Source organism: Indicator indicator, chromosome 14 (genome assembly GCF_027791375.1).
Source record: "Indicator indicator isolate 239-I01 chromosome 14, UM_Iind_1.1, whole genome shotgun sequence".
NCBI classification, from domain to species: Eukaryota; Metazoa; Chordata; class Aves; order Piciformes; family Indicatoridae; genus Indicator; species Indicator indicator.
The window spans coordinates 4,283,537-4,310,017 of record NC_072023.1 but is presented as its reverse complement, the minus strand read 5'-3'; the positions used below and the strand labels follow the sequence as shown (position 1 = coordinate 4,310,017).

Below are 26,481 nucleotides of genomic sequence, written 5' to 3'. Positions count from 1 at the left end.
GATGAAGCTGTGGTATGATCTAACACAGCTGATCCTGTCTTCTCACAGTGAAACATCTATCTAAACTGATTCTTGCAGTTCAGTAGATTGGACTTTGTGTTTCTGTCCTGTAGGCCAAGGATATAAATATGTTTGAAGCTGTGTAATGCTATGTAATAAAGTTAGATTTTTCTGTTGTCTTTAGAAAGAAATCATCCTTCAAATTCATTCAGTTAGAACACAAAATCAGAAAGACAAACCGTATCTCAAGCAATCTTGCTGCATGGTGATATATGCTACCCTAGACTATATATATATATTGCTCAGCATCATAGTAATGACAGTCTTGAATAGAACAAGGTTCCCTGAGTCCTAGTCCAGTGGCTGTGTCTAGAAAATAGATCTTGTAATTTTCCAGCAAAATCTGTCCCTCATTCACTGAACAGGATGGGTTCTGAAGGAGACTAAATCAAGCTTGCCAAAGCAATCAACTGAACATGAAAAATATCCTAACTTTGAAGTATCTGTAATAAATATATGTTTCATGATGGAATACTTCAACTGTGCTGTTCCTGGGTAACTGATCCATCAACAGTCAGAAACACAAACTCATAGAAAGGCCAGCAGGGTTCACAAAGTACAGTTCACTATTGACAAATTATCTGTCAAGTAAAAGGAATTGTCTTTACTGACTTTGTAGGTATAGTTATTATAGATACAGTTATTATACTTACATTGTGGTAATGTAGAATTACAATAAATATTGGTCTATAAGTCAGAAAAGATCTGTGAGGATAATTTTCCTAGTCAGCGAGGGTTGTTCCATTAGCTTGCATTAGCTGTGGTCTGAGAATTACTGCTGTGCCTTTTGAGCCACGCATAAGCAATGGAATGTAACCTTTAGATTATAGATACTGGATAGTGTTATTTAAATTCAAGCTGTTTCTATTTTGTTTCTGTATATGCCAGGAAAAACATCTCCAAAAGTATGTTCAGGAGAACATTCAGCATCACCAAACATGATCATCAGAAGTGACATCATCATCATCCAAAGAGCAAGGCTGCTGACAGAAGTTACAGTTTTTATGTGAGGCAGTCAGGTTCTTCAGAGTTTTATGAAAAAGGTCATCTAAAATCTAAACAGTTTGAGTAGCCTAATATAACTGAAATGCAGATAAAGCAGAACCTTGCACACTTGGGACCTGCCATACTTCTACCATAATGAACTTTCTTGAACTATATTGGTCTGCTGGATGTTAGGCATATCTTTTCTCATGCAATGTCCTATTCTTGTCTCCTCTCCAGGAATACATGCCTTTGGTTTGGTTTGTTCACTAGAACACCCTGTCGTGCTAACAACTGTAGCACAAGTTCTGTTGTAATGTAGAGAGATAATTTTTTCATCCAGCTGAAATCACAAACAGAAAGAGGGAAATTATATCCCAAAGAGGAAAATTATAATCCCATTTACTGCTGGACAAGACTGAAAGCTTTAGCTGACCAAAAAAAAAAAAATTTACAGTACTCACTCTAATATCTCTTGCATATCTTGTTCTTCAGCTCTGCTAAAGTGCTTGCCAACTAACTTCAAATGTTAATCCTTTCATATTGTGATAAAGCCTCTGCTCAGAAATTTCTTGGTCAGTAGCTACTAGAATTCTCTGGTTTTTGATTCCTTAACACCAGAAGCATTTAGCAATATTGTCAAGTATTGATTTACCTAAGAAAATGGTTTATAATCTATTCATGATGGCAGGGGAAGTGCTGCTTCTACAAATAATCACTGCATTTCTTTCTTATCCTCACTTGAAAAATAAAGAAAAATCAAGAAAGAAAAAAATCAACATTGTTAGGAGCAGAGACAATAAAATAGAGGAGACCTGAAATTCCTTCGCAATTTGAGCGAATCTGCCTTACAACACGTTTCAAATCACGTGCTTGCTGATCTCACAGATGCAGTCAGTTCCAAACCCCACAGTAAAGATATTCTGAGTCTCACTGGGAACGAGACGTCTTGTAGAAATTATTGTATAGCATACCAGATGGCATCTCTCTTGCAGACATCACTTCAATGTGCTGCTTCGATTGCCTTGAAGAAGAAAGAACCAAGTGCTGCTGTCCTGCAAGAGATTTGTGTGTCAGTTTTCCCCTGCAGGAATAGGTACATCTTTTGTAATTGCAGTATCACAGAAGGATTATCAAGAGATTTGTGTTCTTTGAAATCATGGGAAAGCACAGTAGTGTGTTGCAGGTGAGACAATTTCATAGGGTCTGTATGATGTTTTACAGTATCAGGACCAGCTTTAGGCATAGCAAAGTAGCCACTTGCTGCAGCAGCACAGTGGTGGGGCTAGCACTGATTCATAGACTAGCAAAAGGCAGAAGAAGCTTTCTAATCCCAAAGCAGCAACACCTGCTGCAGGCTCCACTTGCATGGGCTCAGAGAAACTGTCAAAGCAGCCCTTGAGTGAAACCTTCTGGACTGGCAGAGAACAAGGAGATCTAAAGAGCTGCAAATTCCCTAATCCACACGTTCCTGACTCTGCTCTGTGCTTCCTTTCTTTTTATTTTCCTAATACTTTTGGTGGAAGAAGGAAGGATAACAGGATACTTTATCAATGAGGTAATAGTCATGGATGTGGACAAGGTAGCAAGCTGACAAGGTTTCTCCATGTTTTCTGTCCCATTGCTGAGCAACCCTCTGTTGTATTGATGGTTTCAGACACATAGTTATGCTGGCAGAGTCCAGAGTTGGATGAGAGCGTGCAGTGGGAGCAGCAGAGCTATAATCATCCTGTGCTGGGGCCATGGAGATAGTTAGACACAGTACCAACAGCTACATGTAGAAATGTGTCTGGGGAGCCACACAAAAACTGAATTTTCCTACACCGTTGCTAGGCATTGAGCCAAGCACTTCTCATCACTGGCAGCATCTCTTCCGTGTGCTTTCCAATTGCATAAATGATCTTCTATGGCTCAACTACAATTATTTGTTAAAATTATTATGGACTTCAGCTTGTCTGACATGTTCCACAAATCCAGGCAGCAATATTGAAGTGAAAGGTCATGCAGTTTTGGTCCAAGGATTAGTCATATTGGAGCTGAAACTCTTACAATATTGTTAACTTTAAACTAAGTTTAGAGACTGTTCTGCAGCTGCTCAGGGAGCCTCTGCTTGTCACTTCCAAAGACTTTGTGTTGTAATGTGTTGGTCAGGCAGGTTTGGATTTCTCTGAAACATTTTTCTGCCATAGTACCATCAATTCCAAGTAATGCCCTGGACAGATAACTAACTAACCAACCCTATAATTTCCTTATTCCTGGAATGAAATTCTTCTGTAGAGATGGTCATTACTTGAGATTTATTATTGAAGAAAAAAAAAAAAAAGTAAGACGAAAATAAAAGGGATGAATATGTTCAATAAACAAAGTTCCTCTGGACAGGATTCTTCTTGGAATTGTACACAGAATATACCCAGCTTGTGCTTTTTAGCTAAGTCTTTTGATCCTGTTATGAAAAGCAAAAGTTTAGTGAACATTCCTCTCAGAACAAAGTTGTCAAATATTTCCATCTTGAGAGAGAAACTGTCTCAAAAATGGAAGCTTGATGGAACTACATTGTGAAATATTTGACTTCTTGTGCAGGAAATGAACTTTGCTTTCATTTTAGATTAATCACATCCTATTTTTTTTTTCTAGCTATAGTTGATAAAATATATGGTCAAAATCCTGTAAAGCTCTTATGCCTGCCTGCTATCATTCACATTTTTGCAAGAAAAAAATATACAAACCTACAATTTTATTGGGTGAAAATATTCTTTTAATTATTCATTTGAAATGGTGACCTTTTCAAGTCGAATTATTGTATGTTGGCACCAAGGTTTTCTTGTGTCTTACAACGTTTTACGGTTGAAGAACTCATGCAGATAATCTAATTACTTTGACTGAAATTGTTGTGCCGTTCATGTCTTTGCTGTGCTACAGGAGAGAAACTGTGAAATGTATTCATTATTGATTCATTAAAGGGCTTTACTATTATATAAGCAGAAATACAGACCACTACCCCTTTTGTATTATACAGGGAAAGGGGAAGACATAGTAAACCCTGCCATAGGCTATGTCTTAATGTCTTGTGAAACATAAAAATCTACAACAAACAGATATACAAAGCGTAACTGGTATGAAGATTCTATTCAGATTTAAGTGCTCTGGGTTGCTTTTGAATCTTGCTATTTTCTGCATTTGTTTTGACTGCTCTCATCATTCAAGATTGACGCTTGGATGGGTGTGTAGGAGGAAGCAGCAGCAGCAGGCTTACAGCTTGCAGACAAAAAAAAAAAATCTGCCTTATCTGATGGCTATTATTGAAAATGCGAGGTGTAGCCTAGGCTGGGTAATGAAGGGGAGCGAGCGAGGGGGAGCAAGAAGCATGGAGCTGCATACTGATGAGTGTAGGAGTACTTGATAAAAAAGAATTCTTGCTGCTGGCAGTGCATTGCTCATTGTGGAGTATTCCAACAATCACATATAACGGAGAACAGCTTAGCTGACAGCTTGATATGCTTGCTTTTTTTTTTTTTTCTGCTACTGTATGACGTACTGGTCTGTAGTAAAGATTAATAACTAAGAAATGTAGAGCTAGGATCAGATCTTACGCTGTATACTGCCCTGTAAACTATGTTTTACTTCTGACTTCTCTGCTTGCTGAAAACATTAATCTGTCAAGCTGGCGGGCTCCTTTGATACCAACTTTTCCAGGAACACAATGTGGCAATGCCACCTCTCAGCCCAGGACTACCGCTATTATCCCGTGGATGGTTATTCGTTGCTTAAACGCCTCCCTCTTCACCCTCCTACAGGACCCCGATGCCCTGTCCAGACAGTGGGACAATGGTTGGAAAATATTGGGCTACCTCAGTATGAAAACCACTTGCTGGCAAATGGATTTGACAATGTGCAATTTATGGTAAGAAATCTTCTGTGCATAGCTGTGTATATACACTGTAGCTGCCTTTTTCTGTCTGTCTATTATGTGCTCATATAAACCTTAGAGCTGTTCTGCATTGCACAAAGACCTGCTTAGTGTTTCACTTCTCTGTGTCTAGCTAAATTAATATATAAACTGTCCTCGTATAACTTCCAAACTGTACATGTGGCAAAATATTCTAGCCAGAAATGTGGTAAAAGGGAAACTGAATATTAAGGTTCTTCCTTGCCCTCATCAGTCTTCAGGCTGAAAAAGAAAGATGCACAGTACTTTTAAGCCATGGCAGGATTTTCACAGTATGGAAAAGCTGTAAACACCCCCATCTGCAATACATCACGTTATTACTTTGATTGGAACATTAAGATCATTGTAATATTTAAATAATAAATTGTAATAATTAAATAATATGCAATGCCATTCTTGCATTGAGAGGTATTTTAATAACAGCAAATCTGTGCAGGGGACGCTGGATGTCTCAGTTAGATGTTATTGCATCTTAGATAATCAGGCTATGGGATTCACTTGTTGAAACTTGTGCCCTGTGTGGAAAAGTAATGCGTTCCTTTTGATAGTTCCATTTTCATGTTTTAACTCTAGGCATTTATCAGGGACATATGAATTAAACAAAAAATTTGGTACTTCAGGCTTTAAAGTGTTACCATGTGGTGTAAAAGTAAGAGAGAACTGTCATGCACAAACTTTCCATTCAAATGAATATTGACAGTAAAGAGAGAAGCTTCCTTATAAGGTTGTTGTGTAATCACTTTTCTACCTGCTTCAGCATTCTCATTACTTGAACCCCTTGCAAAAATCCTGACTGCATTTCTTATGAAGTATCAGAGCTTAAAATATAAGTTATCACCCCCTTGGCAACATATTTTTAGTAACCACGTATATTTTGGAACAGTTCTAACTTTTCATAACTTATACCTGGCATATAAAAACCAGAAGGGAAAGAGCATGATTATTATGGCTATTCTCATAAGTTGTGTCTTTGCTATTTAATTTATTTTGCCAACATCATTATATGCCCCTGGGTGCTGATCAGGAAAATAAGGCACAGATCTCTGCCATTTCCACGTTATAGCAGTATAGAGGTTTCTTCCTGTTTTTACATGGCTACCATGTGATCTTTTGCTTATAGCAGTAAAAATCATTAGAATCTTTACCTTTAAATAGTCTTGAAAACAAAGCTGCAAAGGTGTGCTGTCAGCTCAGCAATGTAAAAAAAAAAAATCAAAGCCAAAATGTGTTTGGAGATACAGTTCCCCAAAATGTAACTACATATTCTTACATATGTTGTAGCATTAGTTACATAAGTAGGTGATCATTTAGTCTTAAAGCCTTAAAGGAGGAAATTGTTCACAGGAGGAGGCTGTAGGTGGCATAACAAATGCAGGGGGTATACCTACCACAGGTAAATGATGAGTACCAGAGGAGCCAAAGAAACTGCCCTGAGGGCTTTCCATTTGGCTCCTGGCTGTGGGAAGGGCTGGAGCCACATTCTGGGGCAATTGATAAGACTCTAATTTCCTATGTCTCTTATCAATATACTTATGTAAACATAAAAATGATATGTAGTGCACAAATACCATATCAGGCAGCTTAAATTATGCCTGCATACTTGTGTGTTAGCTCATGTTGTGCTGTCATTTTCATTTAAGCCTTTTCTGCAGTGATTTTAAATATATTTTACAGGTAAAATACATAATTCCTCTTAATTTTAGTTGAGATATCATGCATGTGTGAATGGAACATTAGGCTCTTAAATCCAGTGATTAAGAAAAAAGCTGGGAAATGGCATAATGATAAAAAATGTCTAATTTGAGTAATTTAGTAATTCCTAATTTATTGATTTCACACTGCTCATCATGCTGTTACATATTTCAGCTTTTGTTTGTACTAGAGACTGAACAGTCCCCATATTTTAATGGAAACAAAAATGATCAGATTGGAAAGAAAAATTATCAGAAAAACACCAATTTCTTTTTATATTATTCTTTTGACTCTATCAGCATTATGTAAGGAAAGCATCTCCTGAAAAATTGAAATTAGTGGTTTTTAAAATACTTTCCATTCTATCAAAAATATCGAAGAGAAAATTAAGCATGAGAAGTATATAGGAAAATGAGAGAAAGAAAAATCAGCTCTGCAAAGAGAAAAATTCAGATTGCTCTAAAATGAAACATGTTGTAATCTTCCTTAATATGAGAGAACTGCTTTACCTTTATTAAAGTCCTTTACATATTAAGCTATATTTTACAGTCTTGTTAAATGGAATGTTTCCAATAGGTTAGCTACTTTACATTTAAGAACGCTAATACTTCAATGAAGTAAAAATCACTTGGACATATTTGTTCTTCCTTCTGTACCATATTCCTGCTTTTGTTTTTCTGGAAGCACATTCTGACCTGCATTTACTCATTCTGTTGCCTAAGCAACAACCATCACACTCCTATTAAGTATGATTTAGTAGTACAGGTCTTACTAGATGTTCAGAACAGGAAAGGGAATATCACAATGATATAATTAATGTCCATGGAATAACATCAATCTCAGAACAAATATATTTATGCTAGTCTCAGCAGCAGAATTCTATTAATTAAATTAGCATTCTAATAAAAAGGTGTTTTTTCAGAGAAAAAGATTTTATGGTTAGTCATTCATTAGATCACAGAAATTAAATCCTTGTGTTTAGTCCCCCTTGGGCGTTAGGAAAGTTATTCACTAGACTGTGCAGATTTGTTTCTGTTACCTGAAGTGTGTGGACTCCATAGTAAGAAACAGCCTGTTTCTTCTTAACTTTCTAGTATGAATATTTTTTCATAGTTATTGATATATGTGCTCTAAAAATGTATCAAAACATAGCATTAAAAAATAAGTTGCATTTTCATGAACGACTTTATTCCTACTTCCAGCGTATTTGTGCACAGAGCAACCGCAATTCCTACCTACACTTAATGTCATGCAGGAATGACACTTGCATGATATTTAGGAGGCCCAAGGCAGGTTCAGGCCCAAGACTTGGTTCATGTGTGCTTGTTAGAGTAGAATCATGACTGAATATTTTTATATCCTTATTCACTTTGATAATTTGTTGTGTAATAGGCTGCAGTGTCCTTCAGATGTAAAAAATGTGTAGTGACTTTGTGCAGAGCTAATCTATATTTGAAGAAGCAGATGATACTGCACTTTCATAATGGGAAAGATATTTTGCAGTCAAACTAGTTCTGAAGGGCAAGAAAACAATTAGATCAGTGATAATTTACAATGTATAAACTAGATATAAATACTAAAGAGACCTAATGAATCAGTGAACAGCTTTTTGATGAACAAGTGCCATGGATAACCCTGGGACAAGCTTTATGCAGACTTCATACCTGCATAACTTAATATCCTAAGGGAAAAAAAAAAAGTTAAATTGCAGAGAAAGAGATGAAAATATACAAATGTGTGAGGTCAATAGATCCTTGCATGCAGCATTCTGCAACTCTGGAGCTTCATCAAAGACTCTTCTGGATTCACAGAGATGAAAGCATTCAGTCAAATCACTTGCCCAGTGGGGACTAGTTTTGATTAAGGACTGTGGATGACTATCTATTTATAGGTTGTTCTAATCATTTAAGATATTCTGAAAATTTATCACTTTATATTGCAATTTGATGAAGATAGTATCGCTTTAAAAGATTTATGAAACACTATGAGACAAACAGGGATCAGGCAATTACAATGAGTTAACAGGAAAATATGAAGCATTTTATTAGATTTTTTTGACATTCCAAAATGTTGTTCACTAGTAACAGCTGATAACCTGAACCGGCATTAAACACTAGACTTGCTGCTGGGAACTTAGGTACCTCTACTCCTTCAAGTAATAAATGGCTTGCATTGCCTGAGGATCTAAGTATTGCCTATGGTTTTTTATGTTGGGTCTTTGTTTGGTTTTTGGTTTTTTTTAATTATTATTATTATTATTTTATTTTTATTCTCTCTTTTTCACTATTGGGAAACTGAGGCATAGAGTGGCTGCAGGGGTGGAATTTAAAACTTCTTATATATTTGAGGTAAGGGGTGCTAGTTCTTAAAATCCCTGCTAACATAATGTTTGACAGATAATTCAGTTACTTAAACATAGATATCTAGTATCAACTGACACTGCAGGGAATCCAGGAGATCCAGAGGGCTGATGGATAGTACTGAGGATCAGAGACTGATAGACCCTTCATAACTATCAGCTGGAGTCCAGGTGCACTACCAACACACAAGCATCTTAGATAGCTCTGGAGTCCTGTTGCTTATTGCATCTGAAATGAGTCTTAAATGTTTGAGGTAACACAGAGCTTGTGACATGTCTAGGGGGTGAATATGGATGTCTTAATTTCCACCTACTATCTTAGTTGCATATGCATTTCTAGTAATTTCATGTATTTGTATTCATCCTGTAAACTTATCTGCACAAGTATTTACCTGGTTTCACAGTGTTAGGTATGAACTACTTTCTCAGTCCCCCTTTGCTGCCTAGATCAAATTTAGTTTTAAGTTTTGACTTTTCTTTTCCCCTTCCTCTCTCTCTTCCTTTGTTTCTTTCATTTTTCACTAGGTCTGACGGTTTATTAGTCAGCTGAAGTTTATCTGGAGTCTATTCTCTCTCAGGTATCATTCCTGGGATTTTCTGTCCTAGAATACCCAATAATTCTTCTTGCCTTTAATCTCTCTGGAGGATTTTGAGCTCTCTATCAAGTATAAAGGACACAAACAATTTTATTTCTTCAGAGTAAAATACTCCTGAAATAAATTCTCTTTGTGCACTGGCTCCAAGTCCTGCACTTGTAGAGACCAACACAGCTTTTATCCAAAAATTCCTGGTGCAGAGATTGATAATTTGGGCATTAGATGAAATTTTGAAAGAGTGACTCAATCTGCCAACACTTTTCTTAAATTAGACATGCTGCAGATAATGGAAAAGAGGCTAATGTCTGACAAGGGTTCTAGTCTGTAGTGACTTCAATGACTTTCAGAAGTCAGCTCCTAATGTGCTTAGGAGAGTAGATCAACCTTCACAACATTCATGCTCTGAGCTCTCCAGGCCCATATGCAGATGCTCATCAGGGCACTCATGTGTCATCTGAAGGGTAAGAAGATTTACAGAGCATTCTCTGTGTGCAGTTGATACCAAAAGAAAAAGAACAACTGTTTAAGGCAACCTTAAAAATGGCAGTCAATGAAATACGTCAAGCTCATTTTTAGCAGAGTACAAGGAATATGAGTCCTACTGATGCTGGAATAACCTGTGGTAAAGATTTTCTGTTTCTAAGATACGAGTCTCAATCCCCTCATCTGCACCTCACTAGCAAGCCCCAGGGCTTGCTTTTAGTTTCATGGTAGAGCTACAGAACTTAACACTAAAGCTGTGGAACTCCTCTCAGTGTCAGTGTGGCCCTAGCTTCTTTCCTGGGCAAAGTGGCTCTTTTATCACTCTGATCCCTTCTGCATCTTCCCCTCCTTCACCTTGGCAACCTCCTGCAACCATTGCTTCTGAGGCCAGCCAGCTCTTCCCTTAGTCCAACCCATTAGCCAAACAAAGAGTGGGTCAGAGGTAAAGTTCAAATATAGACATCTGCAGATGGATCGGTCAGGAGATGTTCAGGACTCAGTTCTGTTGTCCATGTATAGGAACAGGCATCTGTGTGGGCCTGGAATATATGATACAGGATCTATGGAAAACCCACACCTGTCTAGAGCTTCAGTTGGGTTTCAGGCAATTTCACAGCACCTTGGGTGACTCTGGATTCATTTCTGTGGCCATTGAAGCCAATGGAGCACAGAACGCACTTTATCTCACTGGTTGGATAACCACTAAGGTACTTACTTATTTTAGGATAAATGAAAGTAGATTCATCTGGTCAGCTGAATCACTAGCTGGGCTGTATTGATTTTTTTTTTTTTTTTTTTTAACTAGGTCTCCTTAAGCTATCATGTTGACACAAAACTGGTGATGGTTCAGTTTGGGTTAGAATCCGTCCAGAGTTTGCCAAAAAGGAAACATAAAGTATTTTTAATAAAGCTTTTTGTCCTTCCCTCAGAACATCCAGCCCCAAAGCTTCAAGATTTTCATCCTAGTGGGAATTCTTAATGTAAAAACTGCAAATTAGAGCTCAGATAGGTGCCAGAGATTAAGATTGTACCTATCATCCTGCAACACCTACAAGCCTAACAAATAATTCCATTTCTCATGCTCCAGTTTATGCTTCTATCATGGTATTCCTCAAGAGACAGATGGGGCTTATTAATGTACTCCTCAACACTGCATGTGTAAATAATACCTTGAACTGTCTTTCTGTCTTGAGGTCTCAAACTATTCTTCATCATCCTGTGTGAGCGCATGCAAGTCCAGAGAGGCAGTGCTCTTTCCTCCATGGAAAGGGATTTCAGAGGAATCTGCTTCATATTTATATATCTACCTATGTAATATGAAAAACACAGGTACTGCAGGCTGGTGACTGCTCCTGCAGCTGAAAGAGGATTTTATAAAAAGTTTGCAGTAGTGGTTGCTCAACAGAGGAAAGAAAAACAAGAGATTTTTTGTGTATTTTACTTGAAAAATTGATCCATAACAAATCCTTCTGCAAACAGACTGTTGACTTCATTAAGACATCCTGGGTATGCTGGATTCCTTCAGAGTCAGAGGGAGTATGTTTTCATCTAAACCTAGCTCAACAGTTGTATCTTGAGGGGATAATCAGAGATAATCAAAGTCTGCTAGGTTCTGCTAAGTTAACCTTTAGATGAGGGTTTCCCTGGTTGTTCTGAAATATTTGGCCATCTGTAAGTGTTGTCCCACAAAAGGTTTGTACCTACAAGGCATACAGACAGGACTTCAGGCTACACACTTTCTAGACAATACAGGTGCCAGTATAAGTGACAGAATGTTCTTCCTCTCACCCATGCTTTCAGGCTAGTCACATCTGATGTATTCATGCCTCTTTGGGAAGCTCAGTCTATGGTGGTCTGAGAGAAAAGATCTTGTCCAGTGGGCATATCAACATTTTGGGCTTAGTCTTAACCTCACTAAGAACAGAGAGCCAAATCCAGATGCTGAAAGCCATTGCACATACAGTCACCACTAAAACTGAAGCTACTTCATGGTACATATCTGTAAGCATGGTAACTGAGGACTGGAATTAGTCCCATCTGTTCTAACAATATGTTAAATGTTAATGTGGAATGTTATGCTCGAGCTAAAAGCCTGCCTAGTGCAGAGACTGGCCTTCAGCTTGGTGTATAAACACTGGTGAAGTGTATTCTGAGACCACATATGTGAGAAATTATCTATAATACAAGTTTAGGAAAAACCAGTAGTAAATATTTAATCTTAAAGTTTGTTTAATAGAGCAGATGAAAATTCTGTTAATCAGAAGAAAGCATGATATTTTAATAACTCAAAAGAGATCTAATGTCACTCGCTATATATTTATTTAATGCCAAAAAATCAGAGCTGTTAGATTTTTTTACCAATTAGAAATTCAAGAATTAGAAATGTTCATTTATAGAATGATGTGTAAATGCTATTCTTCATAAGTAATGAAGGCTATGGAAAAACATGAGAATATTTAAAGGTCTTTAAAAGGAACAGGCAGTTTACAGGTTAAAAGAGGTAGAAAACCTGAGTTTTTACTCTTCAGAGTGAAAACCTGAGGATTCAAAGGACAATCAGTTTATAATTGCACTTATATTGCAGGTAAATAATGGAAAGCTTTGCAATAAAGGCAAAGTTATCCTTAAAACCAGTGGCCTCTGTGCAACAGAAGGCTACAGTTTATTCTTAGCTAGTTCGTGTGGGAATATTTCAAAACCCAAACAAACCAACCCCCCCAAAACCACCAAAAAAGCCTAAATAAAATTAATTTTGAAGGGAACACAGCATATACAGTTGTGTGTGCTACTGTTTTACAGCAACATTGTCCAACAGGAAACAATTAAATGGAATCTGGAGCAGTAGGCAAATCAATCTCAAACAATGACAAACTGCCCTAAGTTAAAGATGTTTGAAGGGCGCAGCTTGATTACAGATAATTACATTATGGGATTCTGAAGGAGTTATCAGGTAAGGATTAATGGGAACTAACACACAACTGGAAATAAACACAAGATTCTTGGACATGTTAGCCTTTATGAAGGAAGACTGGATGATGTAAGAAAAGCTCAGGTAGTTATAGAACAAGTCTTAATGCAGATGAAAAAAAAAAAGTAAAAAGTTGCAACAATCTCATAGAAGAAAAAGAGAGGATACATAATGAAAAATAGATAACCAAAATACATAAAGAAAAAATATTAGAAGGGAAAATGACATTTCATTAACTACATGAGTAGAATACATTCAGAAAAGGTTTTGTCAATATGCTAAAGCTAAAAGAAATGTTGAGAAAGTTATGACCACAGAAACTCATTTCAGTTTTAGCAAAGAACAAAGTATAAGGATTAGTGAATGAAGACCACCGATACATTAGAGAGAAAGAGAGTGAGCTATCATACTGCAAGAAGATAAAAGAGTACTCAGTTAATTAAAATATCTGAACCATCAAGGCTAGGTGATGTTTGATGAAGAGGAAATCCTAGATCCTTTATCAATCATTTCTGAGAGCTGGAGAATGAATGAATTTTTAGAGGACAAATAAAATACAAATGTAGTACCAAAAAATATTTCAGATCACAGGATTCATGCCCAGTATAGATTTCCAGTCTCCTGATCTCACCTACATGAGAAGATTTTCCTTCCATCAAGAATAGTTAACATTTCAGCAAGGGAGATGAGTTTCATTTTGCTGGTAAAACTACAGGTACCCTTGAGCAGCTGTTGTAGAATGATGCACCAGAAGTGCTGTGCAAGCAAGCCGCTCCTGGTACAGTCTGCCCGACTGCTTCAAAATTTCCTGGGCACCTAAACATTCTGTCCTTCAACTTCGGTATCTTCTGTTTTCCCACACATTGGTGAAAATGTTTTCTCCTCCCACACAGCACACCCCTATATTTTTTATGGTGCAAATACCCCAGCTCAGTTGTAACCTTCAGAATGACAAAAGCAGTGAAACCCATGAAGCCTTTATGAGCATGCTGCTCGTTCTCCCTGCCCATCACAATGTGCTGTCCATTCTGACCATGCACACTACTGGACACACACATCAGCACATAAAAAGGTGAAAAATTCCATGTGGTCAGAAATTGCCACACCTGGAGTACTGTGTTCCTTTTTGGACCCATTGCTACAAGAAGTACATTGAGGTGCTGGCAATGGTTTAAAATTAGAAAAGGGTAGATTTAGGTTGGACGTTAGGAGGAAGTTCTTTACCATGACAGTGGTGGAACACTGGAACAGATTGCCCAGGGAGGTAGCTGAGGCCCCATCCTTGGACATATTCAAGGTCAGGCTCAACAGGGCTCTGGGCAACCTGATCTGATGGAGGATGTCCCTGCTCACTGCAGGGGGATTCGGACTAGATAATCTTTGGAGGTTCCTTCCAGCCCAAATCATTCTATGATTCTGTGAACCCAGCTGGTGAAGGGCCTGGAACACGAGTGTTATGAGGAACAGCTGAAGGAACTGGGGTCATTTAGTCTTCAGAAGAGGAAGTTGAGGGGACACCTCATCACACTCTACAGCTACCTCAAAGGAGGATGGAGTGAGTGGAGGATCAGTCACTTCTCACATGCAAAAAGTGACAGGATAAGAGGAAACAGCCTCAAGTTGTGCCAAGGGAGGTTCAGGTTGGATATTAGGAATAATTTCTTTACAAAAGGTTAGCAGGCATTGGAACAGGCTGCCCAGGGAGGTGGTGGAGTCACCATCCCTGGAGGTGTTAAATGGCACTTCAGGACATGGTTTAGTGGATGTGGTGACAGTCAGACTCGATGATCCTAGAGGTTTTTTCCAACCTTAATGATTCTATGAGTCACAGAAAGGGTTATCAGGCATTGGAACAGACTGCCCAGGAAGAATGTGGAGTTACCATCCCTGAAGGTATTTAAAAGGCATGTGGATGTGATGCTTAGGGATGTGGTAGTGATTGGATTGTGAGCTCTAGGTGAACGATTGGACCTGATGATCTCAAAGTTCTCTTCCAACCTTAACCTTCTATGATTCTGTAATTAAATGAAGAATGGGAGAGTTACAGTATTTGTGCAACCTTGATTCATCCCTCCTATTTATATACCTTAGGCCTTCAATCACAGGTTTCATTACTTATTTTTTTCCCTAGGGAGTGTACTGAGAGTTGAAAGAACTAGCAGTTAAAAATAAAACTTGCCTTTATTTTTCTAGTGTTGCTTTGCAACAATTGCCCAGTGATTGTTTAAAACAATTATGAGATCCCCAGACCATCTTCTCTTCTCATTCAGCAGTGATTTACACTTGTCTAGTATCGTTCATCTGGCACTTTAGAATTGTGTTGTCACTCTAAAGTACTTGTACATCCAGACATGCTTCTCATATTTCAGAAACTGGGTTAGAAACAGTTAGAAAAGATAAAAGGATAACACTTCAGGTGATAGCTTTAGACAATTAAAAATGAATATATTCTGTCAGAAACACTTTTGTCATAATTTTTCAGAAGCTGAGCACTGTGCATCAGAAGTCACTTTCAAAAACTTTACCCCAGTCTGTTTTACACACAGGTTGAGTTGTAAGAAAGTTTCATGTTCTTGACTTTTAATAGGGGAAAAAAAAAGACATTCTGCTGCTGCTGAAAGTAAGGCAATGGCCCAGTGCAGACAAAGCAAAACTGCTTTGTCTTAACTATGATTTTTTTTTTTCCACACAAGCCTAATTGAATGAATTAACCACAAGTTTTTAATCATCCAAATACAAGGTTGCACAATGAAGTTCACATTTGGTCTCTGGTTTTGCTCTTAGTCCATTCCTGAGTGAAATGTATTTTCAGGAAAGCAATACAAAGGCTTCATGAAATGTTTCAAGCATTTTATTCACTAAGGATCACATTGAATTCTACATTTTTTTGGCTGTCTTTAATTAAGCTCCAATTACTGTGCATATGGGATAAAATCTCCATGCAACAATATACTCTGTTTCTTTTAGACTGGCAGTACTGATGAAACTGAGAATATATACAGCTGTACATACAACCCAAATGTCTGAAATCTCATGTTTCAGACATTTATTCATATTAACTTAAGCAGTGTTTTATTGCACTGAAGGATTTATTAACATTATTGACATGAACAATGTGCTGCATTTCCAAGATGTGCCAAACCTGCTCTGTATTTATGTCGAAAGTTTTTGACTATCATAATTATTCTTCATCCAAAGACCAGATCTAGATGGAAGTTTTGAAATATAAGAGCCAAAGTATTTGCCAAGGTGTCAGATGAGGAGGGATAAGGTAACTGTGGATGTAAGTGCTAACAGTCAGTTTAAATATTAAAAACTGGAATGCCAGAATTATAGGTATGCTGGATGAACACCTATCAAATGACCTTTCCAACATGAACCCCAAACAGTATTTTCTCTGCCTGCCTAGTTAGCAGCCATAAATCGGTAAAGAGTGGTCCTCTGTACATAATCCCCCTTTCCAATTAAGAAGAAAGAGGAAAAGAACCTGTGTTTTATTCACTGAAGCCTTACAGCTTATGCTTAAAAAAAAGTATGTTCTGCTGGTTACATCTCTTAAAAGCTCTGAAATGGTTGATAACTTCTATTCTTCAGTAGCCACACTATTTAACAGCTTTTCCCACTGCTTCAGGTGTGCTCTCTCCAAACAGCTCCCCTTTTAATCACATAGAAAGCTCCCTTCTTGAAGTAAGTTAAGATGGCATTTATAAAGAAATAATAGTTCTTAGCTGCTATGCTGCATTAGGATAAAAGATTGCACAATACTGAGTTGATTTTTAGCCTTGATCCATTTTTAAATATAGTATGAATATTATAGTTCTGTTAACCTCTCTGAACTCCCTAGGCATCCCTCATGTTGCCAGAAAGGAATTCTAAATTGACAATGGAAGTTATTTTATTTCATTTTCCATCTCTCTTGGAATTTGGAAATGTGTCTATTCTGTCCATGAACTTTCTATTTCCAGATGTTCTGGGGTTTTAAGTACTTAGTTTAGTGCCTGTAGGAATAGTAGACCTTCACTTTTTGCCCAGAAAAATAACTTTATGGAGAAAATGTGGAATATTAGCCAGAGAGCCCAGATACGGACAAATCTTTGGTTCCCTCTAATATCAGACTTTTTGTCAGCAAATTCTGCTGTCTGTGTTTGCGTGGTTTGATTTCACTTTCTGTCTCTTAACCCTGCTACTAGCATCTTGCTTCATATATGTGTTTAGAATGCATGCTGATTTCCTCCCTTCTTGAACAATAAGAAATGGAGACTCAGAGAAAAGGAGAATGAAGACAACACCACTTGCTAGCACATGAAGATGAAGACTGGTCCATGGAGAATGCATGGAACAATATACCTAAGGGTCTCTTCTAAGGTCAGGCTTTAATTTGGATTATGAGTTTGGGGAAGAGGCTTCTTTATTCCCTTAATTATCTGGCTAGGAAATTATAATATTGCAGGCTCACATATATGAAATCGAGAGATGATCCTAGGATAATAAACATCTGTATATTAAGAGCTATCTTGGGGCCAGTTTTCTGCTTGTGTCTGTTCTTTGATAGGGCAGATTTCTAAATGCCTTACTTGAAAAGCACAGGTTTTCAGGAGGGAGTTAGAGGTAATCAGGTTGCCTGAGGAACTTCACTGAGTACCTTCAGTTAAATTAATCAGAAATATTTTCTGTGTAGGACCTAGCTATATGTGATTTATCATTGTGTTAATCCTCAAGTTTGTCACTTCTATAAGCCAAACTCATGGCAAAACCTGTTTCTTAGCATTCCTCTTGTCTCTTTTGGAGCTACCTACTACCACTCTTCCTTTCTTTTTGTTTCTAAGATTCTCTTTGTCTGACCGTCTTCCCCAAAATCCATTTCTGGTTCTGAGCTCTCATCCCTGCAGGCTTGTGTTCCTCCCATGTCCTCCTTGTCTCCACTTCCTCAGCAGAAATTACTGTGTATCTTTTCTTGTCTCCAAATCAAAGGAAGAAAGACATTCAGGAAGGAAGGAAGAAAGGAAAGGGGAGAATAAAAGAAAACAGAGGAATAGATAATACCTGTTTCACATCTTTTAGGGTGTCCTGAACAAAAGCAGAAGGACTTTTAAGTGGATGATTTTCACACACATGTTCTTGTCACTCTTTGAGAGACAGCTCTGGCCCTACAGAGCAGGTGCAGAGTGAAAGCTGGTTTGCTTGGTTGGCTTAAGCTGAGTCCTTGCAGGAAAGCTGGCCATGCTCTCCAGCATGCTTTGTAGTACCCTAGTATTCAGATTGTTCCATTTTCAAAGGTGTTTCACTACAAACTGTAACAAGCTTTTCTGGTGACACCATTGCACTGCCAACCCTTTGATGCTTGCTCTGCAAACCCTTTCATACACATTTGCAATGAAGGAGTGGAACGTGGATTTGCTGAAGTGTGAGGGCTTACACTAAAACTGAATTTGGCTACAGCTGTCCTTGGAATAGGTATGTAGATAGATACCAAGCACTCACTGAAATAGAAGAAAACAATTCCTGTACTTAGGCACTGGGAACCAATAGATTTTTCTTTATTTATGTATTTTAATTCAGGTCCTGATTAGTCCTACTTTAATTCTTTATCCACATAATAGGTATAAAAATGCCACCCCACCTTGATGGAGTCTTATAAAATCCATTAATTCCTGTTTTGGAGCTGTCTAATGTTATTTCAATGAATGTCTAAAAAAGTCTGCAGAAAGTGAGTCATTCTTACTGGTGAGGTCTTCAATTGAAAACTATATATATAAGACATGGACCCACACAGAGAATGATAGAGGCTAAAACAGATACATCAGCTTTCTTATTTTGCAAGTCCCATCCAACTCCCTGCACTGAATTCAGGGATTATTCAGAAATATAATTATATCGTGTGCATGTTGCCATGCAGAATACGTGTGCTGGAGCTAGTGCTGAAGAGTCTTCATTCTGGTATTTTGTAGCTTTGTGACTTTGCAACATCCATTTAATGTGTAGTGGGGATCAGCAGCTCTTCTTGTCCATTTTATTCATTGCAGTAAATTTTCCTTTTAAAGAGATGTACTGAAATCTGGAAATTATATGAAGTTGCTTATATCTTGCTAGAATTACTGTCTCCCACAAACTCGTGTCACTAAATCAGGAGCATGCAGTTCTATCTGGTAGTGCTGGTCTGGTTTGGACCCAATATTAGAGGCTGAAGGGATAAGTGAGTGTCACAAGTGTTCACCAAGACTATTAGAAGCATTTTTATTATAGCAAAGAAAAGTCACATTAGAAAAAGCTTACTCTGAATGAAATGTTCAAAGTGTTAGTAAAGAACTGACAGGACAAGGGACAATGGGCCCAAACTGAAACACAGAATGTTCCATGGAAAAGTAAGGGAAAAAATTCTCCTTGAGAATGGGAGAGCACTGGAACAGGCTGCCCAGAGAGGTTGTGGAGTCTCCATCTCTGGAGAGATTCCAAACCAACCTGAACACATTTCTATGTGATTTATTCTAGATGATCCTATTCTAGCAGGGAGACTGGACTAGATGATCTTCAGAGGTCCCTTCCAACCCCTAACACTCTGTCAATTGCTTCAATTTGGGTAGGGGGAGGTCCCAAAGATTCCCTAAATGTTAGTTGTTGAATGCTGAGTCCTTGTATATGAAATGGATTGGTGGAAACACTCATCACAGTAACATCAGGAAGAAGGGTGTCAGACAAAGTGACCTGACTCACATGGAAGTTTCCTTGTGACTGAGGGAAATGAAGTGCTAGGGGTCAGGTTACTCTGGCAATAGATATCCCAGCAGTCTGGGAATATCAGTCTGGATTTGTCTGAATACAGGTGATACTACCCTAAGAACATATCTTGCTGTCCTCTCATTGATTTTGAACATGTTCCAATTTTTAAGAAAACACTTCTGTGGGAAGAATAATGCCTCAGCCAAAAACCAGAACAAGTGTACCTTGAAACTGAATACTAAGGGCTAGGTAGGAGACACAGTTCAAGGGGCTATAACAAGATTCACAGATTGCATTGGCTTGGAAGGGACCCTCTGAGGTCACCTTGTCCAACCCCCCTGCAGTCATCAGTGACACCGCCAACTGCATCAGGTTGCCCTGGACCACTTCAAGTCTGATCTTGAATGTCTCCATCAGCCACATCCCTGGGCAATCTATTCCAGTATTTTACCACTCACAGTGAAGAACTTCCTCCTTTTATCCAACCTAAATCTGCTGAGGGGGTACCTTATACTTCCACAACTACCTGAGAGGATGTTATAGTGAGGTGAGTGTTAGTCTCTTCTCTAAAGTGACCAGTAATAGCACAAGAGGAAACAGCCTCAATTTGCACCAGGGAGATTTAGATTGGAGAGGACAAAAAATGTCTTCACTGAAAGAGTTGTCAGACACTTGGTTGAGACAACGAACTTGGGAATGAACTTGGCAATGATAGGTTAAAGACTGGACTTGCTGATCTTAAGGGTATCTTTCAACCAAAGTGATCCTCTGATTCTATGTTTCTAAATCTATAGTGGACTTACATTTAGCAAAATCAGTTGTCTGCCTGCTACATCCAGCACTCAGTTGCTAGTGTAGCTAGATACCCATACGCTTATCTTCAAATTAACCCAAAGGTGAGAGTAAAAAAAAATTATATAAGACAAATTATTTATATATTTTGCTTTTCTGAGCAGTTTTAACCCAAAGATGAGAGAGAAAAAAATATAGATAGCATATTTAGATTGGAATTAGGAATGGATTCTTTACCACAGGGGTGGTGGAACACTGGGACAGGTTGCCCAGGGAAGTGGTTAGGGCCCCATCCCTGGAGACACACAAAGTAAGGCTCAACAGGGCTCTGGGCAATCTGATTTAGTTGAGGATGCCCCCTGCTGACTGCAGAGGGGGTTGGACTAGATGACGTTCGGAGGTCCCATCCAACCCAGACCATTCTATGATTCGATAATATATAAGAAAAAATATTTATATATTTTGCATTTCTGAGCAGTTTTGGCCACTAGCACAAAACTGAACCAATGAGTTGGACAGACATCTGATCTCACCCAGAATGGTTACACTGAAGCTTCTTGACAACTCTAGCCTCAACTCAGATTCTTCAGCATGTGTCTGAGGAGCAGTGTCTGCTTGGTGCTGAGCATAGACTCTGTGGTGCAAACAAGTCACTCATGAAGTTGCTACAGGTGAAGCAAAACGCATCCTGATGGGATGCTGTAGTCCACACAGGACACACGGGTTGGCCGGAGGAAGGATAATTATTTCTCCTTTATGAGAATAGGGAAACACATCGTCCCAGATCATTAGCAGGGAACAGTGACACCGTGTAGTGACAGAAAGCGCATGGGATCATATTGCAGCAATCTGCTGGTTGCCATGGTGACAGGAGTGGGCCCGCAAAGCCAGCCGCCCGGCTGCTGAATTGGAAGGCAGAAGAAAAACACAACCCACTTCCCATGTGAAATGAATTACCAGAACAAGCAAAGGAAGAAAAGAAAATTGCCAGCCCTTAATCAAATGTTCTCTTATTTTTAGAAAGAGTTTGGAGAAAATGGAGGCCATCTCCGCTTACCTCTTGGGCTTCAGGGATCTAGCCAGTAATATCTCTGTGCATACCTGTATCAGTGAGAGAGCTGAAATCCCCCCCACCGACAATAACCAGGCTAGCTCAGTCTGGAAGCAAATGAAAGCTGTATTTACAAGCAAGTCTACAACCTATGATGAAATGCAATGGATGTGTACAAACATACAAAATTCACAACATTTACAAATATATACAATCAACAGAAAAGTACAACCAAGCTCCCTTTGCTTCCCCTGAGGGGACCTCCCAAGGGGCCTCCCCCCAGACCCCCCTGGCAGAAGGCAGAGAATTAAAAAGCAAAGAGGTGGTTAACTTAGCTCACCAAGGTCAGTGTGTTATCTTCAGCCAGAAGAGAAGAAAAAGCAACCAGACAGCCCAGCAAGCAAGCTGAGAACTCCGACTGCCCCAACTCTGTTTTGAGCAGTGGTTCTTAAACATTTCTATCTATCCAATGGAAGTGTTTAGAACAATCATTATTTTGCTTTCTTACACCCAGTAGTGACTTATTTACATTCTTTAGCTTTCTCTGCTTGGACTTTGCAAAGAAAAATTAAAAAGACAGTTTTAAACCATCACGATACCATGGAAATAAATCACAATGCTTGGTTTAAGAAAACGCCAATGTAACAGAACTCTCATCTGTGTGCAGTAGGAGATAATGCCTTATTCAATACTGCTATTCCTTGTGCTTGCCTTAGCAAACAAAATCTGCAGGAATATGTTAAAATGGGTGTCAACATAATGATTGTATTTAGCAAGCAAGCCTGACTGCATATTTTCCCTGCATCCTTTTAACTTTCACCGAGAGAAAGTATTTTCCAGGTCATTTTTAGCCTAGAAGTTCTCTTACCTTTTACTCTTGCTTCACCTCTACAGACCCAAAGCAGCATGGTGGAACACGAAACACATTTCAACATAGCAAAGCAATGATGCATAGAAAGCATCATTAATTTTCCAGTATTTATGTTTTGTTGGGAATTGCTTCCTCTTTTATTACATTTCACAATATTAAAGAAAACAGTAAGTTCAGCTGACCTAACAGCCTCCAATTTCAAGCAGCTAGGTTCTGAAAAGGACTTGGGCACCTGAAAGCTAGGCAGTGCCTTCATTTTGCAGCACACAGAGTGGACTCCAGTCAGTCAGGTGAAGTCTCCAAGACCAGGTAAAAAAGTAGTTAGTTGCAACAATGGTGGACATTGTCATGCTTGACTCTACAGTTCCTGTCTCTTGGAGCAGGATCCTTTACAACTGAATTAGGCACACAAGACCCTGCATAGCTTACTGGGAAGAGAAAGACAATTAAGAAAGGGATTTGTAATGCTAAGCAGAGGAAGCCAGTAAGATGCTCCAAAGTAGGACCTACATCTGAAAGTTTTGCCTCCTTTTGCAGCCCTGCATTAGACACCATTTGCAGACTGGATTTCCTGTGCTGCTTCCTGGATCTTGAAGTCCAAATTGTCCCTTTGGATTAGGACAGCTGGCTCACTACTTCCATTCAAATTAGGGTATGCACCAGAAGCATGAGTCTGTAGCTCAGAAGTTAGAACACTATCTTTAAAGAAGTAGAAAGTCCTGAAATTTTGGCTTTTTCTCTACTTTTTATATTTGGCAGTCACTGGATGTAAACCAGAAACATTTCTAGCAACAGCAGCAGAAGTTTGATTTACCACAGCCAGCTGTCACTGCTCTAAAGGATAATTCCTTTTTGGCTTGCTGACTAAACAGTTCAGTGTCAGCAGGACCAGTGAACTATTTTCCTCAATCCCAGTGTGCCCTTTCCTATCAGTTCTTCCATAAGTTGCTCTCTTTTTACAAAATTTGGTTTTGAGAAAGGCCTGAATCTGATCTCCCACCTTCTGCCTGAATTCCTTGATGGCTGGGTCTGTCCTATGAGAAAGAAAGTTAAAGCCATTTTTCAGCTAGAGCAGCTTCCAAGTCACACCATGCTCCTGCATGGCTGCCTTGGGCATGCTCTGAGACCTCCTACCAGATCAGGCTGTGATGGCATCTAGAGGATGGCCTACTTTCTAGACTCACTGGGAGGTCTGATGTGGTTTCCAAGCGGCTCTGTTGGCTCAGAAGAAAGAGTTCAAACACCGGGCAGCCCAGAGGTGATGCTGCTGATGTGAATGGGCTTCAGCTGCAGGCAGGAGATGAGCAAGGGCTTCTAAGACCTGTTTTCACTTTAGGGCAGAAGTGCATGAAGGCTTAAGGATTTTCTTGAGCACACTTTTCCTTGCTGCTATTTCACAGTTCCTTTCTGTGAATAACCAATTTTGAAGACATAGATCCTTGCCTGACATTTTATGGTCAGAGTCCTTGACTCTGCCTTTTATACTCTCTGAACTGATTTGGGTGGCTCAAGTTTTAAACAACATGACTAGGGCTGATAAAAATGTGAGGAAGGAAATAGTTGTGGGAGACATTCTGGGAGGTGAACAGAGTTTTTTCACGTAGTACAAAAACACCAGTGTTATCTCCAAAGGTTAAACAGAACTCCATGTTACCTGGTGAGCAGGTATTCAATATTTTTGTTAGGTCTGCAAATATCATGTTTGCCCCTTCCTGCACTCCCCAAAGTTACACATTTGTTGGAGAAAGACCTGTTCTTCTGAGAATTTAGAAGTCTGTTAATTAGCTCACAGTGATATTGATTTTGAAGTGGGTCCTTTGAGAAATTTAACATCCAAGCTAACCGGCATTTATCTCAAGTAATCTGAATAATGGTACAATGTAGACTCTCTGGAATTTTCATTACTGAAATGGAGTGAAATTATCTTCACAATATACGTTCAAGACATTAAGATGTAATTTAGGTAAGTATTAATAATTATTTTATTGAATTGTTATGACTACATAGGCAGACAGGGTTGGGTCAACAGCGCTGGTAATTAAGTGGGCCAAGTGCGACATCAGAGGTAATCTGTGCAGCTCATTTGCATGTGACAATTGTGTTGGTTGTAATGAATCAGTGCTACAGGGAAGAAGGGATAAAAATAGCAGAAATTCTTCCTACAAGGATCCTTGTCCCAGCTATCAGCATTGTTTCGTTGTCGTTATACCTTAGCTGTTAGTGTTGTGTGAAAGGTCTATGACTATCAACTCATTTGAATATTAACATTTTGAAAAGCTTTTGGTGGCACTGGTTACTCCAGGTTCACTTCTGGGAGAGCTGAATATGAACCAGAGAGAGATCTTTACAACTTAAGCAGAGGGGCACTCAGATCTGTTCAGACTCCTTTTTAAACTGACCCTACTTGCATCACCTTCTATCTTTGTGCAGAGTTTGCAAATAAGGGCTTGGAATTGCCATCACTCCGTACTTATCTATGAATGACATTTTAGTAGTCATTTATTATTATTTCCTGACGAAATGACAGTAACATGAAAAACTATTTCAGTTTTCTCTTTGGTTTTGTGTTGTTTTTCAGTGCTAAGAATGTCATAAATGCCAAGGCTGACAACAGGGCAAGGCAAGGACTAAGAATCACTATCACCAGCAGTAGTTATGAAAACAAAACAGTTTTTGAAGAATATTATCAAATGGTTATTTTGCAACATACTTGGTCATTTCTTCCTGGTGGATTCTATAATCAATCTCTTTCCCCCAAGGCAAAATGTTGTGCTTCTGCAGGGGATTTTTCTGATGTAGTCTTGTCAGATTTGTAGGTGTAATAACAATTTCTGCAGAATCTGATAAATCTTTCTGACCTGAAAGTACAAGTTAGACATTTCACTGAGTAATCATTCTTACAGATCTTCTTTTCATGTTAACAGTGGCAATGCTGGTGAAAGGCAACCTTTTCACTCATACTGAAGTTTGCTAAGTTCTGGTTGTTTGCCAGTTCTTGTTTGGAAATGAAGCATGTGACACATTGCTTGAAGTTTTTGCACTAATAAGAGTCAGTGCTCATTCTTGAGAGGTCCAGTTCTCAGATCTTCTCTTGCAAGTCTTAAAAAAAATAACTCTTTTACCTTGTGGAAAAGCTATGTTGTGCTGAAAATTCAAAAACCTTCTGGCATCTGATTTAGACAGTGAGAAAAGAAAAATACTGGTTATTCGATGTGTCCTTAGCCACAATGTGAGATGTGTCTAATTTGTTCCCAGCCAGAGGACAGATTAGATGTTAACTATTTCAAGGGTATACAGTTTTGAAGGATATTGGGATCAGGTGAGTGAGAAGCAAAGCAGTTCAGACTGAATACAGGGCTGTTTTATGGAGCTGTTGAGGATGTGCTTCCTAACAGTCCCTGTTCCCATTAGTACCAGATGCCTGCTTCCTTCCTTTCCAATTATGCATTTAGGGTGGAAGAGGTAAGAGGGAGCAGAGCTCTTTGATGCTCTTGGTCTCAGTTTTCCATCTCTGACTTCAGTCTCCAAGCATATGTAATGGAAAAACATTCCCATCTGCTCCTGCCCTGCACCCATCTCTCTTATCTGAGTGGCAGGATAGTGCTCTGCCTAAATGTATCACCTCCCATATTCTCTTTTTCCCTTTCTGTGCCAGGTCACATTTCCATCAGCCCTGTAAGCTCAAGTATGAGACCTGCTGTCCCAATTCCATTCAAATTCTCCCAAGCTGTGCTCCTGCAGTGTCAAGTCTCAGTTAGCCAGGGTGAGATTCAGTGCAATACACATTGGAGAGATATTGGCAAGGCACTTTAAATACCCACCAGGCCTTGTCTATGATATGCATACATCATGCATATCACCTAACACATCTCTCTGTGTTAGGTGCTACTTTTGCCAACTCTTCAGAGTTCCTGTTGATCTCATTGTGTTGATGGTGCAGCAGATTATTGATACATGGCTGG

At 38.8% G+C, this 26,481-nt stretch overlaps 1 protein-coding gene across 1 annotated transcript in view; it reads left to right on the top strand.

Moving 5' to 3' along the window:
* ANKS1B (ankyrin repeat and sterile alpha motif domain containing 1B) overlaps positions 1 to 26,481 on the top strand; it is a 390,775-nt gene that overhangs the window by 187,708 nt on the left and 176,586 nt on the right. The window contains 1 exon segment of the mRNA XM_054386772.1: positions 4,839 to 4,945. Coding sequence (XP_054242747.1) covers positions 4,839 to 4,945 — 107 coding nt within the window.